The sequence below is a fragment of the Podarcis liolepis genome (genome assembly GCF_965112155.1).
Source record: "Podarcis liolepis genome assembly, chromosome: 11".
NCBI classification, from domain to species: domain Eukaryota; kingdom Metazoa; phylum Chordata; class Lepidosauria; order Squamata; family Lacertidae; genus Podarcis; species Podarcis liolepis.
Window position 1 is genome coordinate 1,154,570 of NC_139565.1, and position 16,579 is coordinate 1,171,148.

Consider the following 16,579-nt stretch of genomic DNA (forward strand, 5'->3'; position numbering starts at 1 on the left):
TACAGTTTGGTACCAGTGGTCCATGTTCACTCCTGACAGGTCCCTCCAGTGTTATGATGCTCCTGGCTGCTGAGAGTAGGTGGCTTATGAGTTCTTTGTGGTGTGAGAGTGCATTATTGTCTTGGAAAATATTCAATAGGTTCAGTTCTGGGGTGGCTTCTAGTAGCTGTTAAGTCCCCCAAAAATATGCAAAGTAACTTATGTTCAAAAGGGTTGGGTTTGGGGGCAATCCCACCACATGTGGAGGTATGTGCCTGTAGAGTTGCAACCTCTCCAGCACTTTGGTGAGGTTCCTGGGTGTATAAGCGCCATCTTTTGTAGTCTTAGGTACTATCTATAGATAAGCTTCAATGTGAGTTTCTTTCTTTTAGCTGAGATGGATTTAAAGGGAGGTTTAGACCAGTTTGGTCCATTGGGTTGGGTTTTTTTTTTAACCCTATGTTGTGCTCCCATTGCTTTTTGATTGAGATGATGTGTGAGAGATTCTGGAGTAGTATTTTGTATATTGTGGATACCCTCCTCTTGCCATGTCCCTTTACTGTAAGGAGGTTTTTGAAGGTGGTCAAGGGCCTAGTAGTTGCTGCTTTTACTGCCGGGTTATTTAAGAAGGACCAACAATGGCCGTATCCTATGTTTTCAGCCTGGGAGGGTAGGGGAAAACAAAGCTTGAAAAATCCCCAATGGTTTTAAAATGGCAGATACAGCCACTTAATAGAAACACTGTTAAAGTCTACCAGTCGTGGCCAGTGTGCTAATGTTGCACACTGATGTCAGCTAGAAGGAGGAGACAGTGCACTCAGGCTGACAGACACCCCAATTATGCCCTCCTATCCCCAGCACCAAAGCTGCCAGATACGATTATCCCATAGCACCATCCAGTGTGTGATCCTCAATGACAAATTTATGGAGACGCCAGTCATCACTGCATGTTGTTTAGTTTTTCTACCTCTCAAGTGCTCACATGAATTGCTTTTAAGTAGAACAGCTGCTAGCTACAAATGGATTGGTTCTTCCATGAGCCAGCATGTCTTTTTGGATGCCCTGGCAACCCAAGGGATCTTTCTTTTAGCCTACCCCCTGCCTAATATGTTGCCTGGTAGGCTCCTCAGCAGCACCTCTTGCCTCCCTTTCTACCCTCTGCTAACTGAGTGCTTCGTAAATCCAGGAAGCAGCATTGATGAACTTGAGATACCTGCCCCATCCCCATTCCCAATCTGAGTGATCAGGCAGTGGTGGGGTCCCCAACCTTCCTTTCTCACCGCTGGGTCTCTTTCTGAGGCCAGCTGAAGCCAAGTCAGGCTAGGGTTCCCTTCTAATTTGCCTTCTAATATGCCTCAGCTCAAAATCAAAAGTCTCATTTGTGCAGCATCTGGGATGGAATGGATCTTGAAAGTGAAAGACACTTGCAGGGCTGCAAGTTCCCTGCTGCTGGCATGGCGGGTACAATTCTAGTGGCATCTCGGAAGTTCCAGGGGCATCTTTGGCTTTCACTGTATCCTACAGCTTCTCATCTGCAGATTTCAAGTACAGTACAGTGGTGCCTCGCAAGACGAAAAGAATTCGTTCTGCGAGTCTTTTCGTCTTGCGATGTTTTTCGTCTTGCGAAGCACGGTCCGTCGCAACTGCGCCTCTTCAAGCGGCTTTTAAAAAAAAGCGCAAGACGTTTTCGTCTTGCTAAGCAAGCCCATAGGGAAATTCGTCTAGTGAAGCAACGCAAAAACGAAAAACCCTTTCGTCTAGCGAGTTTTTCGTCTTGCGAGGCATTCGTCTTGCGGGGCACCACTGTATAGGATTGCTCACTGAGGTTGTTAGATATACTGTATTTTGCTGGTGAAATAGTCGTATTGTGTAACTGAAATGTTGTTTTAGTTTTACTGTTTGATTAGTCATTCATGAGTTTAGTGTAGTTCAAACTCCTTTATTTAGTGATTGAATTATTGTGTGTATATAGATTCTGATATTTTTGTATTTATTGGTATGTACTTTTGGTTAGCCACTTTGCCTAGCTTTAGAAAACAATATTGGGGTACAAATATTTAAATGAAATTTATATACTTAGTGTTACATTGACTTGATTGTTAACGAGGTTCAGGCTAACCAGGGTTCATGCTTTAACAATTTGCTGACTTCTGATTCTCTGGTTTCAAGTCCTTCTCAAGTGGGAACATGGCTCACCTTCATTGTGCTGACAGAAATGTTAAAGTCCCAGTTGTTTTGTCTACACTGTTCATTTATCTACTGGTTCTTATAGCTGAATTATGAACCACGTTTGATTCCATATTAGGAAAAGGAAATGCATAGTTTAAATATTCAGCAACAGCAGCAGATATCACTGGAACAGAATCATAGTTAAATGCTGTGGAATACCTCTTTGCTACCCTGCTATCTCCCATTTGCAAGGATTGAGAGGACCTAAATCAAAGCAAATAACATTTCATTGTTTCTTGATAGATTAGATTACTATTGATACCAAACCTTCATTTTGTATATGGGCTTCTGACTTGCACTCTGACAAGTAAGATCCATTTTCCATTAGAGAAGTGAGGTGCTAATTTGATAGAAATACTAATTCTTGTGTATTTGAGTTTCAAATAGGGCACGTCACAATTACAATTTAATTGAACCAACTAAATAACTTGAAATACATATTCTGACAGAATTCATGTAAAGAGAAACATAGCAACCTAGAGAAAATGAAGCAAACAAATGAAAGGTATAAACAAGATGTGGAGCGATACCATGAACATAAACGCCATCTGGATTTAATTGCAATGCTTGAGAGAAAAAGGCCCTGGGTGGTAAGTTCTTTTTTCTTTTCTTTTAGACTTTTGGGGGAAAACAAAAACAAATGTAATGTAGCAAGTGTACTTGAATGAATTGTAGAAGTGGATAGAAATAGAAGAGGAAAACAAATAAATCACAATTATTATAAAGATGACAAGATGAATTGCATTTTACATTATTTCTTTATTACTGTTATTAATATTTTTGCCATTCAAGATACAGATCTTTCCAAGGCAGCATACAAGTAACATCAGCAACATATTAAGGAATCTTTAAACAGCAATAGAACAACAAAAAACCCAGTCAGATTTGCAAAGGCCATAGAATGTATATATTCTTTAAATTTATATAATAACATCTTTAAGGATTTGTCTTCAAAAGTCTAGCTGCTTTTCCTAGGAGAGCATTCAGGGCTATTTGTATGCTGTAATTCTGTAGGAGTGCAGAAAAGGCTAAGAAGGAACTATTGGATGCGGAATTGATATTTCTGAAAATCTCCCATCTTTCCCCCCACCCACACGCTTTTTAAAGAATGCTTGTAGCCACTGGGCTAGTTTGTAGCCATTGGGTTGAAAACTAGTGGACAGTGGCCTAGATCAGTGAGGGAGGACCTGGGGTCCTCCTCCACATGTTACAGATTCCTGTTTCCATGACTGAAGTCTTCCAAAGTGAGAATCCAAAGATCAACTGAGTAGCTACAGGATATTTAAATTGACGGTTCAGGACTTATCTCAAGGACAGCCTCTCCCCACATGAGCGACCTGGACCTTGCGACCAACATCTGAGGCCCTTTTTCATGTGCCCCCTCCATGTGTGAGGTCCAGAGGGTGGCAAGACAAGAATGGGCCTTTTCTGCAGTGTTTGTGGACTGCTCTTCCCAGGGAGGTGCCTTCATCATACATCTTTATCTGCCAGGTGGAAATGTTCCTTTTCAACCAGGCCTTGGGCTGATTAACATTCTAGGTTCTTTTAAATGTGCTTATGGGAGGAGAGGTTATGGGTTTGTTCTTGCTTTTTGTGTTCTTATTTTGTATTTGTATGCTGTGAACTGCCCTGAGTTCTTCAGACAAAGGCGGCATACAACCCCACCTCCTATAGAAGAGGTGAAATAGTCACTATGAGTGGTAGAGGCAGCATAAGTCCACTTCAGTAGCTTGGAGTACACCAGACTGTGTATCAAGCACATCTGAGCACAACCCAGAGGTGCTCTTGCTGCATAGTCTTTCGTTGGCCCAGGAGGTCTTAAACCCACAGACATGTCTGGACATAGCAATCCTGACAAAGACACAATTATTTCTCTTATTGTAGCCGCCAGTAGTTAGTCTAGCTGTGAGCCATACTAGTGCCATACTAGGACATTATGGTGATATGTTTTTATAGCATTCCCCACACCACATTCTATCCTCAATTAGAATAAAAGAAGAAAATAGAAATAGGAACCTGTTGCTCTCTGGATGATAGACATCAGCTCCCATCAGCCACAGCCCATATTGCTAGTGGTCAGGGAAAGTGGGAGTTGTAATTCTGCAACAAGTGGAGGGCCACAGGCTCCCATTCCATGAGATAGACCTGCCCTCCTTAAGCATAGATGGACAGATGTCAAAGTAATTGCCTGGAACTATTCATCAACTCCAGTCCATCTAACAGGGACATGTTTGCATTTCCTGACAGGTTAAATGGTGAACAAAGCAGAAACTTCAGACGACTTGTTTGGGCTATCGAGCACAGAGATGTAATGTCCTCACAGACAACATCAGGGCCTGTTCATTCAGACTGCTGCCTCCTCCATTTTACACGTCATATAATTTGTCTTAGTGGTTTATAATTGTAAGCCACATTGGGTGCCTTGGCAGAAAGGTGGTATATAAATGCATTGACTAAACAATGTAAATTAATAAATCTGTTTGCTTGCATTCCTTCCTAGGTATATGAAGATGTCCGCAAGCAATATGAACAGGTGAAACAAAACAGAGATCGCCAAAAGGAGGAATTAAATGCACTAAGAAAATCACAATCTCCCATGACACATCAGATCCAAGAGGCTGAGAAACAGTGTGCAAGTCTGAATAACAAAATCCAAGAGAAAGTATGTATTTAAGAGTTCCTTTGTAAGTCTCATGGACATACAAGTAGTTTAGACATGTAGCTGAAGGTACCCTATGTAATGTAAAAGGAAAACACTTTTAATGAGCAAAGAATTAGAAAGGAGTCAGTGGAGTAGAATCAGAACAGAAAGTTCTACATAGTCTAGCTTCCTGACACCATCTAAATCACAGTATGCCTCACAAAGAAGGTAGTGCAATGTCTAAGGACATCCTAACTTGCTATTTCACCTGGGGATAACTTGCAGTCCAAAATTAGGTATTCAGAGCTTGGGCTCTGTCAGGGCCTGGCTGGGGTTCTGGCTTGTTTTATTGGAATTCATTGAATTTTTCCAATTCAGAGTCCATGAAGTCAGTGCCTTAAGCTGGAGAACCTGAAATGCAGCAAAGAGAGAAATAATGTCTCTCTTGATCTATCAAAGGCAAACGCCAAACTCCTAGTATTTATGCTGAGATTGGCCAGCCCAGAGACTTCATATTACCTGCCAATAGCAGGGCCTGATTTTGTATACTCCTATTCCCTTCAGCACCTGAAGTAGATGAACATATAGAGAGCCCAGGACCAACCACTGAGGTAGGTCTCATCTTCAGACTGAGGTTCTTGGTTCAAGCTGCAGAGCTCATAATGAGTGTGGCCAAACATCATTCCCCTATCCACCCACCCATAGGGAGTGGTTTGAGTTTCATTGATCTGTAGCCAGCCTTCGGTGCCTTGCTGTGGAAGTTTGTGATGCCCCACAGGAAGAAACTTGCATGTGAAGTGAGCTACAACCGAGACATCAGGATACAAATGGCAAAATTTATACATGTATCCAGCTTTATATCGAATCTCAAAAGTTGATTCCATAAAGCTGCAGTTATTTAAACTGCCAACTATATACTTGTTAACGGTAGTGTTTTCAGCCTTTAATTAAGAGGCAACGATTGTTCTCCAGAAATAGTTGTTACAATATGCAGTTTAATCCATGGTGTAGTAGAAAAGTCGCCTGTCCGTACTGCCTTAGATTCTTTTATTACAGTTACAGCTGATTTCTAACTTTAAAAATGCTTTTGGTATATAGGCTGCAGCTATCAGAGAAACATCTCAGAAATGTAAACAGCATCAAGATGCTTTGGAGTCAAAAGACAAAGAAGTAAGTTTTGTATTGTATTATATTTTGCATTTTGCTCTCTCTAAAACTTTAGGGATGCGGGTGGCGCTGTGAGTTAAACCACAGAGCCTAGGGCTTGCCGATCAGAAGGTCGGCGGTTCGAATCCCCACGATGGGGTGAGCTCCCGTTGCTCAGTCCCTGCTCCTGCCAACCTAGCAGTTCAAAAGCACGTCAAAGTGCAAGTAGATAAATAGGTACTGCTCCGACGGCTCGCCAGAAGTGGCTTAGTCATGCTGGCCACATGACCCGGAAGCTGTATGCCGGCTCCCTCGGCCAATAAAGTGAGATAAGCGCCGCAACCCCAGAGTCGGTCACGACTGGACCTAATGGTCAGGGGTCCCTTTACCCTTTACCTTAAAACTTTAGTAATTTGAACCCATTGTGTTTCTCCCATGTTGTGCTGATTTTATAACATGTTTAATTTTCTGACAGAGGCATTCATTTTATTCCAAAAGCGTAAATGCCAATATTGAGGATTCTGTAATAGTGACCCCTGCCTTTCTTACTTGCTAGATTCTAGCATATTTCCAGGTAAATAGTTGCAGTCATTAGCGTCATTTGCTTCTATAGCACTTTAGATATAAAAGGTCATGACCTTGTAAAAAATTATGTAGACCAGCAAATAGACATCCCAGAATTGGAAAGTGCAGGTAACCTATGATCAGCAATGCAAGCCAATTGGATTTTGTATGATCCTGTTTTGCTTCTAAGCTAATAGGCCAGGGGTCACCCAAGTTTGGTACTAGAGAGAATGATAATGGCTGGTGGGTTTGGGTTTTTTTTAGATAATAAATAACTTCCATTTTATCTTAGCTAGAATATTCTTACTTTTGTAAAAACTTCTTTTTGTTATTGGCATGCTTGAGAAATGCTTGTGTGTGTTTTTTAGATTGAGAGAATTATGCAGGCAATGAGGATGAAGGAGGAGGTAGAAATGGACCGACAGAAGAGAATACAAAACACTCGTAAGATGATAGAAGACTGGAATAATGAGCTAAGAAATACAGACAGTCCTGAGAATATTCAACCTCAGATGGATTCAATTAATGCTGAGCTTAACCATTTGCAGAAAGAGAAACTAAATATTGATGGTGAATTAAATCATCTGAGAGGAGAAAAGGAGAACTTGCTAAAGGACAAAGATGGTAAATGGTCTTAACTGTGTGCTTGCTGTTAGTACTGCAGTAAGCCCACAACTTACATGGGGGTTATGTTCTGGGGTTTGCGCCTGAAGCCAAAATCATGCATAGTCAAAATACATTGGGTTCGGTGGCAGGTGGGATTGCTAACGTCTTTTCCCCCCAGATGCCCATCCCTTTTTATTTACTTAATTATTTTTGCCAAGTGGTAAAGCTGAATTCCATAATAGGAAATTGGCTTTGATAACTGACAACCAACCCAAATCCCTAGCCCTGAAGATATCAATTCCCGTTGACTTTCTTTGTTAACATGACAGAGAAGGGGTTGGAAGCAAATGTTCTCAGTAGGCTCTTTGGATCCTAGCCTTAGTTAGGTGTGTTCAAACATACCCCCCCCCCAGGACTCCCCACCCCCCAGGCAACTCCTAAAGCTGTATGTTGATGCTGATCCTGAAATTCTTCCAGTTTTGGTGAATGGTTTGCCAGGTGTCTGGAGCCGGCTTAGAAGCTCCACTGTACATGTGGACCTCCTGTATAATCCTCTGAATCCTGGCCCAAATTTCCAGCGAGGATTTATTCTAGTATGGCAGGAATTCAGCAGCTGAATTCAGACTGGATGCTTTAACAAAATTCCACATAGCTTTCTCCATGGGCTGCTTGCATAGAGTGGAAAGTATATGCTAGGAATTCAGCTTTGCATTGTGATTTCTGCTCGCCCTCCAGAACGATCTCTCCTCTCCTCCTCCTGCATGCTGTTCTGTGGGGTTGCAAGGGGAGGCGAGGAAAGCCTGATTGCGCTAGTGGAAGTTCTTGCATGGGCTTCTGCTAGCAGAAGGAGTTAGTTGGATATGCGTCAAGGGTCTAGCTATGGGTATTTTGTGCAAGACAGCTCTTCCCTCTATAGTGGCTGTAGTTGTGATCATGAAGCCCTGTGAACATGGTTCCTAAAGCTGTCTCAAAATTACAGGAGTAATGAATGGCATTCTGCAGTTTGAGAATATGATGAAGATGAAGGAAGAGAAGCTCAAAAGGAGATTTCACGACACACACATTGCTCTTACGTGGCTAAGAGAAAACAGAAACCTGTTCAAAAGAGAAGTCTGTGATCCCATGATGCTTGCAGTAAGCTGATTTGCCTGACTATTGTGTGACTTAGTCATCACTAAAATGTAATACCACTACTGCTTATAAAACTATAATCCATTGTTTTAATGTGAATAGTCGCGCTTGGCATACAGGTACCTTTATGTATTGAATTAAGTCTGTGGTGTGAATCTTGCCTTCTGCGAAAGTACAAAATACAGCCGTACCTTGGCTCCTGAATGCCTTGGGAGTCGAATGTTCCGGCTCCCAAATGATTGAAAACCAGAAGTGAGTGTTCCAGTTTTCGAACGTTCTTTCGAAAGCTGAACGTCTGACGGGACTTCCGCTGTTTCCGATTCAATCTTTGGAACTTTGGAAATCGAACGGATTTCTGGAACGGATTCTGTTCAACTTGAGGCTTTGTATTTTGAAAAGTATGTATGTATGTAGTTCATACCGTGAACTAACAAAGACATATGACCAGCATATTAAAGTTAAAAGGTCCAGGGTGAGTCCCCACTCTTGCTGGGCTGCTCCAAGAAAGCCTCACCCTTTCCTAGTCTTGCCAGCAGTGAGGTTTAAGAGCCTTCCAGAAAAGCAGTGCCTTGTAAGAGGATGGGAAAGTTATCATACAGCTTGTGGGGCCTTTAGCACCTTCATTTCTAAAGCTAATTCTGGATCAAATAACCAGATCTAATCACTTATTTTGAATGGGTTGTTTCAAACTGCTTCTGAGAATAACCTTTTTGACAAAGTGCAGTATTTTTATCGTTTTCAGTTAGTTTCATTTTGAAGTTACATGGTGGTTATTAGGTCAAACAACACCACTTCCAAACTTCGGCTGGCTCCCCCAGGGTGGGAAGTATGGGGGGCGGACTTACTGCATTTTCTCATTCTCTCCCCAGACCCATTGGTTGCAATGGAGAGAGGAAAATTAGTTGTACCAGCTTTAGGCTGGTAATGAGGAGGACCCCAGCAAATGGAAGCAGGCCTCCAGAACACTCATTTTGGAGAATAATGCTGGCTACCACCAGGGAAACAGCACCGCAGGGACATGCCCTTCTATGTGGAGCCTTCCCCTGCAGATAGAGAGATACTTGACCTCAATCCTAACCATCTGACCTGCCGGCAGATAGGATAGGAGGAGGAGGGCTAATTTATTTATACCTCACCTTTCTCTGAGATGGGTTACAGATAAAAAGAAGAACTATGAAAATGCGGGGGCGGGGAATGTTAATAGAATACATACAGTGGTGCCTCGCAAGACAAAATTAATTCGTTCTGCGAGTTTTTTCGTCTTGCGAATTTTTCATCTTGCGAAGCACGTTCAAGTCGCAGCTGCACCTCTTCAAGCGGTTTTAAGAAAAAGGAAACAAACTTGCAAGACGTTTCCGTCTTGCAAAGCAAGCCCATAGGGAAATTCGTCTTGCGAAGCAACTCAAAAAACGAAAAACTCTTTCGTCTTGCGAGTTTTTTGTCTTCCGAGGCATTCGTCTTGCGAGGTACCACTGTATGTGTAAGATTGTGGCTGGATCTAGATATGTCAAAGAAGTGTTTTACTTAAATGTGCCGTAAACTCATACAGGGAAATCTGGTTGGGAAAGACGGGGCTCCACATCGCCCTCTGGTGTCACGTTATATTGCATATACACCAGTTAAACATTGCAGTATAAAGTATTGCAGTATAACACCAGTTAAACATCATGATATGTCAATATATCACAACATCTGAAATAAGGAAGGGGCTATGCCGAGGTGAATAGGGCAGTGTCCTGGCAACTGCTACTACTCAAGGGTTGGGCTTGGCTACCAAGTGGTGGCATTCAGGACAATCCAAAGTACAGTGATGCATCATAGTGAATACAAATAATCTGGGACTCCCAGACGGCAGGCAGGCCTGCTAGGCAGCAGAAGCAGCAGCAGCAACAGCCTGGCGGTGGCATAATCAACAACTGGGGGGCGGGCAGAAGCAGTGGCAGCTTGGCAGCAGTGGCACAATAAGCAGCCTGCAAAGCCCTGCCATGACAGTGGGTGCTGGCGGCAGCCTGTGAGGCCTTGTGGTGACAGCAGTAGTGGTGGCCTGCAAGGCCTTGCAGCAGTGGCAAAAACGGCGCCTGCCTGCAAAGCCTTGTCATGACGTTGGCAGTAGCGGTGGCCTGTGAGGCCTTCCCATGGTGTCAGGAGTCAGTGGCAGAAGCAGGGGTGACCTGTAAGGCCTTGCTGAGCAGGCTGCCACAACTTCTGCCACACCTCCCACTACCGCCAGGGGGACTTCCAGGCCGCCACTTCTTGCCACCATGGCGAGGCCTCACAAGCCCCACTGCTTTTGTTGCCACGAGGCCTCATAGGCCCCCACTTCCCGTTGCTGATGCAAGGCCTCGCAGGATGCCACTTCTGTTACCTCCTGTCATTGCTACAAGTCCCCACAGGACTCTACCCTGAGGACTCGCAGGCCACTACTGCTTCTGCTGCCAAATCCTGACCTCGAAGGCCAGTGCCGTTACTGCTGCCACTTTCCATCGCCGCCACGAGCCCTTGTGGGCTGCGGACGCTACTGCCACCACCTCCCATCGCTGCTGTTAGTTCTCGCAGGCCACCACCAATACTGCTGCTGCCTTCCATCGCTGCCATAAGTCCTTGCAGGCTGCTGCTGCTACTACCACCACTATGTATGACCACCAAGAGGTCTTGCAGGCTGTCACTGTGGCGTTGCTGCAAGGCCTTGCAGGCTGCCATTGCTATGGCCGCCAACTTCTGTCGCCGCCACAAGGCCTCGCAGTCGCCACTACTTGTTCCACCGCCACGAGGCCTTGCATGCTGCTACTGCTGCCCCCCTCCTGTCACCACCATGAGGACTCACAGGCCACCACTGATTGTGCTGCCACTGCCAGGCCCTGCAGGTTGTTGCCGCTACTGCTGCAGTCCTGGCAAGTTGTTTCTGCCACTGCTGTTTCTGCCTCCTAGCAGAACTGCTGGCAGCCTGGCAGTCCCAAATTATTTGTATTCACTATGATTCATTGTCGTGGTTTGGATTGTCCTGAATGCCATCATTTGGTAACCAAGCCCAAAACCAAAAGTCCTGTTGGGATGCATTTTGGCTTGCCTGCTGATGAAACAAACTGTATGGTGATTGATAATGTTGTCGTTTATCCATTTTAGACCTCTTAAGTAGTAGCAGTTGCCTGGACATTGTCTTGTTCGCCTCTGTATAGTTCCATCCTTATTTCAGACATTGTGGTAGTTGCAGTGTTGAGCTGGTGATTCTGTGCGGTTTAGCTGTTGATGACATTTCAACATTTAGCTGGTGAGTTACCGTGATACTGAAAACCAGATATTGCCTAGCCCTTACACACATTGTGATTTGTGATATATTGCCAGCTCAGATACTATGAAACAGTTATCACGATGTGAACTTCAGACCCGTTTTGGACAATATATTGATATATCGCCCAGCCCTAGTCTCCACCTCATGGATTGTGTGAGGAACGGTATTCTGGAGGTTGGGTTCTGTCCACAAGAAGCCCTGCTTCTGCATTGTCAACAAGTGACAATCTAATGGTTGTGGAAACACCAGCCATGTCTCCTTGGAAGTTTTTAAGATCAGCCTGCTCTGTACTAGGGGAGGCAGTCTGCTAGGTGCCCTGGTGTCAAGTTGTTCAGGGCTTTCAATACCAACACCATCAACCTTGAAATTGGCTCTGCAGCTAATAGGCAGCCAGTGCAGATCTTTCCACACTGTTAAAATATATGCAAAGCTGGGTGTCCCACTAAGCACCCCGGCACCTGCATTTGCACCAATTACAGGAACAAGGCAAAAGGTGGCCCACATGCAGTGTGTTACAGCAGTCTAATCTTGAGGTTACCCTCAAGAAAAAGTCCTCATTTGGGCTCCTCCCACATCACCTGGGACTTACTAAGTTTCCAGGCTGCATCCGGATGGCACCATACTGCAGCATCTCCTCTCCCACGAAGATAACGACAGGGCCACAATGTAACCACCAACATGTGAATTAAGGTACTTCTAGAATAATTAGCCACAGCATAATGAGTATTGAGCCATTTTAAAGAATAGAGCACATTTTATTTTATTTCTTGATGCCCATTTAATGTAAGTCATACTTGAAATATATAATTTCATTATAAGTCATTTAAAACACACTACACCAACGATGAAAAAAGAAGTAAGCTTTATTGCATTCAGTGGGACTTGCTCCCAGATATGTGTGCACAGAATTTGAAGCCTCAGTCAAATATCCGTCCTTAACTACATTTGGAAATGTACTTGCCATTTATTTAGAACCCAAGTATCATCTTACTGGCTCCTTTGCCTTCATGCACATTTTATTGTTCTTTTTCTATTAATTTCAGCCACCGTTTGTAATTGTTGGATTTTTTTCCCTTCACAGATCAATATGAAAGATCATAAGCATGCTAAATATGTAGAAAATCACATTTCATCCAACGACTTGAGGGCCTTTGTCTTTGAAAGCCAAGAAGATATGGAAATCTTTCTAAGAGAGGCAAGGACCAATTCCTACATTAAAAACAGATTGGTATCGAAGTCCAGACAGCAAAAAGCTTAATAAGTAGGCTCTTGATTGCGTCTCTCTCGCCACACTGGTAGCATGAAGCACTGCTGATTTTTCTTTTCTCCAGTGCATTTCCAGCCGCCAACTAAGAGAAGCACATGAAATGTTATATTTTTTAGAAGTCACCTTGTTGAGCGAGAGAGGGAAAAACCTGTTCTACTGTTGCCTGATAACAGTGACTATATGAAGATTCAGTTTCTTTATTCTTCTGATACAAAGTTAATGGGTGCTAGGCTTTTTGGAAAATTCACTTAATAAACAGGGTGCAGATAATTCAAAAAAGAAAAGTGAGGCACTTCTTAACCCTGTCCTTAATTGATTGAAATGGCTTTCAGATAAGGAGTTGTAAAAGGTAAAGGGACCCCTGACCATTAGGTCCAGTCGTGGCCGACTCTGGGGTTGTGGCGCTCATCTCGCTTTATTGGCCGAGGGAGCCGGCGTACAGCTTCCAGGTCACACGGCCAGCATGACTAAGCCACTTCTGGCGAACCAGAGCAGCGCACAGAAACGCCGTTTACCGTATTTTTCGCACTATAGGACGCACCTTTTCCCCTCCAAAAATGAAGGGGAAATGTGTGTGCGTCCTATGGTGCGAATGCAGGCTTTTGCTGAAGCCTGGAGAGCGAGAGGGGTCCGTGCGCACCGACCCCTCTCGCTCTCCAGGCTTCAGGAAGCTATCCCAAGTCTTGCAAGCCCGGCGGGATGTCCCGCGGGCTCACAAGGCTTGCGGGCAGCAGCCTGCACCCAAAAGCTGGGGACAGCGGGGAGGCGCAGAGCCGCCACCCCGCTATTCCCCGACCTGATCTGGAGGCTGGCGGGGGGAGAAGCAAGCCTGCTTCTCCCCCCCCAGCCCCACAAGCTCGGGGGATAGGGGGATGGCGAAGCGCCGCCATCCCGCTATTCCCCGACCTGATCTGGAGGCTGGGGGTGGGAGAAGCAAGCCTGCTTCTCCCCCCCCCCACCATCCCCACAACCTCCAGATCAGGTCGGGGAATAGCGGGATGGCAGCGCTCCGCCATCCCGCTATTCCCCGACCTGATCTGGAGGCTGGGGGTGGGAGAAGCAAGCCTGCTTCTCCCCCCCACCATCCCCACAACCTCCAGATCAGGTCGGGGAATAGCGGGATGGCGGCGCTCCGCCATCCCGCTATTCCCCGACCAGATCTGGAGGCTGGGGGTGGGAGAAGCAAGCCTGCTTCTCCCCCCCACCAGCCCCACAACTTCTAGATCAGGTCGGGGAATAGCGGGATGGCGGCGCTGCGCCATCCCGCTATTCCCCGACCTGATCTGGAGGCTGGCGGTGGGAGAAGCAAGCCTGCTTCTCCCCCCCACCAGCCCCACAACCTCCAGGCTTCAGGAGAGCCCCACCGCCAGCCCCACAAGCTCGGGGGACAGTGGGAGAGGCGCAGCGCGCCCTTCCCGCTGTCCCCCGACTTGGCTAGAAGGCTGGCGGGGGGAGAAGCCTGCTCCTCCCCGTCGCCAGCCCCGCAAACTCGGGGGACAGCGGGAGAGGCGCAGCGCGCCTTTCCCGCTGTCCCCCGACTTGGCTAGAAGGCTGGCGGGGGGAGAAGCCTGCTCCTCCCCGTCGCCAGCCCCGCAAACTCGGGAGACAGCGGCAGGGGCGCAGCGCGCCATCCCACTGTCTCCCGACATGGTTTGGAGGCTGGCGGAAGGCTTCCTCCTCCCCCAGCCCCGCAAGCTCCCAGAGCGATGCCAAAGCTGCGCGCAGCTTCGGCATGGCTCTGGGTCCCGTTCTGGGGGAGGGGGAAGCTCGGGCTTCCCCGCCCCAGCCCCGCGCCTGGCGGGGGGGGGGAATAAAATTTTTTTGCCTTTATTTCCCCCCCCCCCAAATCTAGGTGCGTCCTATGGACCGGTGCGTCCAATAGTCCGAAAAATACGGTACCTTCCCGCCCGAGCGGTACCTATTTATCTACTTGCACTTTGACGTGCTTTCAAACTGCTAGGTTGGCAGGAGATAAAGAGTTGTAGGTGGTTCTAAATTAAAGATCCTCTGAAATACTCTCTAATGTTGCTATTGTTACCTACTCAAGAGAACTGTTAAAAAGCTCAGTTCAAACATTTTTCTTAAGACAGCTAAGAGTGTTCTCTTGGCATTGATGCAATCTTGTTTAGGTGCGTGATGTTCAGAGGCTCAGAGTGAATGCTGTGTGCGCACCAAGTGAATCTTATGCTGAAAGCAGACCTTGGAAACCAGTTGAAGAACTGTTGTAAGTTTTAAGCTATTTATCTTAAAACCCTACATTATAATAATGGGAATAAGTTATTGTGTGAAAGCAATTGTGCAGTGACCTAGCTGTTTTCACCATGATGCCCAGCATACTGAATCAAATTAATTTAGCTGATTAAATAAGCATTTACTATTTGCTCAATTTTGCCTGCCGTAAGCTTACAGAATTTGGCTTTTGATGTTATAGAATCTTAATATTTAACCTCAGTTAAAATATGATTGCTCATATTTATTCATTTCTCCAACACTCTTGCTCTGAGAATTGATTATTCTCAGGAATGTATTTAACTGCCTCTCTTGCCTTCTTCAGCCGGTATGGAGTATTCTCTTACTTGAGAGAGTTGTTTGATGCTCCCCACCCTGTGATGAATTACCTGTGTGATAAATATCGCATTCATGAGGTCCCTGTCGGCACAGAGAAAACCAGAAATATGATCGAAAGGGTGAGGCATGTTGACTAAGAGAGATAGAAATCTGTAGTGTTTAGGAAGACTCTTGCTGTGATGCTGCCGCCTTTCCCTTAGAAGCAAGCAACACCAGATCAGGAGGCCATGAACTTGTCATACTTTATAGAAGCACATTAGCAAAGCACAGTAGCAACAAGCAGCTAAGAAAAGCACATACAATCAAATGACACCTCTCCTATGTGCTGTCCCTCTGTGTCAAAATGGGTGGTCAGTCTTTTTGCCCCATTGGCAGAGATGAGTTGGGTTTCTTCGAACACTGAAAGTCGTATCTGTTCTTTGTTTCCCAGCAACAGTGGAGAGAAAGTGGTGCTTGATTTTTTGGGGTGATGGTTCTGCAGAAGTCACCAGCCAGATTATTAGCTGGGATTAGAAAGTCTGAGCACAATATACTGATTCTGGCTGAACTGAATACCAGTTAATTTATGGGCTCAATTTAGAGAGTTTGACTTGACCTATAAAGCCTTATGTGGCTCAGGATCCCAGTTCCAAAGATCACCTCTCCTCACGTGACCCACCCCTATTTGTGGAATCTAGTCTTTTAGTGGTTAAGTCAGTCTCTATTGTGCTGTTCATCTTTGACTATTTAGTGTATTGTTGGATAAACATTTTGATATTTTGTGTTGAATGTATTTTAAACTTGACTTACAACTGTACTTACCTGTATGTATTTTTCTTGTAAAGTTGTTTTGAGACTTTTTAATATATAAAGCAACTAACAAATAATAATAAATACTGTGCTTAAATTTATAATCTGCTTTCCTATCAATTGGATCTCAACTGGCTTACAATAAAATATAAAACAGATAAACCATCCTAAAAACAATCGTCTTAAAACCACCTGTACACACGCAAAACACAAGCTAAAAAAGTGGAAACAGCAGCAGTTAAGACATCACTTCATTTCTACCTCACATGAAGTTCAGCTCCCAAAGTCCTAGAAGGCCAGTAGTCCCCCCCCCCAGTCCCTTTAAAGTTCAGGCCTGGTGAGCTGCCCTTAATTTGAAGGGAGGAAACAA

At 45.0% G+C, this 16,579-nt stretch overlaps 1 protein-coding gene across 8 annotated transcripts in view; it reads left to right on the top strand.

The window, feature by feature from the left end:
- The window catches only part of SMC5 (structural maintenance of chromosomes 5), a 71,318-nt gene that overhangs the window by 12,726 nt on the left and 42,013 nt on the right, over positions 1-16,579 (top strand). For all 8 annotated transcript variants that reach the window (XM_083464806.1, XM_083464807.1, XM_083464805.1 and 5 more), the window contains 8 exons: positions 2,658-2,798; positions 4,709-4,870; positions 5,948-6,019; positions 6,928-7,183; positions 8,145-8,299; positions 12,667-12,780; positions 14,982-15,076; positions 15,407-15,539. In XM_083464806.1, coding sequence (XP_083320932.1) covers positions 2,658-2,798; positions 4,709-4,870; positions 5,948-6,019; positions 6,928-7,183; positions 8,145-8,299; positions 12,667-12,780; positions 14,982-15,076; positions 15,407-15,539 — 1,128 coding nt within the window. The remainder of the gene's footprint in view (positions 1-2,657; positions 2,799-4,708; positions 4,871-5,947; positions 6,020-6,927; positions 7,184-8,144; positions 8,300-12,666; positions 12,781-14,981; positions 15,077-15,406; positions 15,540-16,579) is intronic.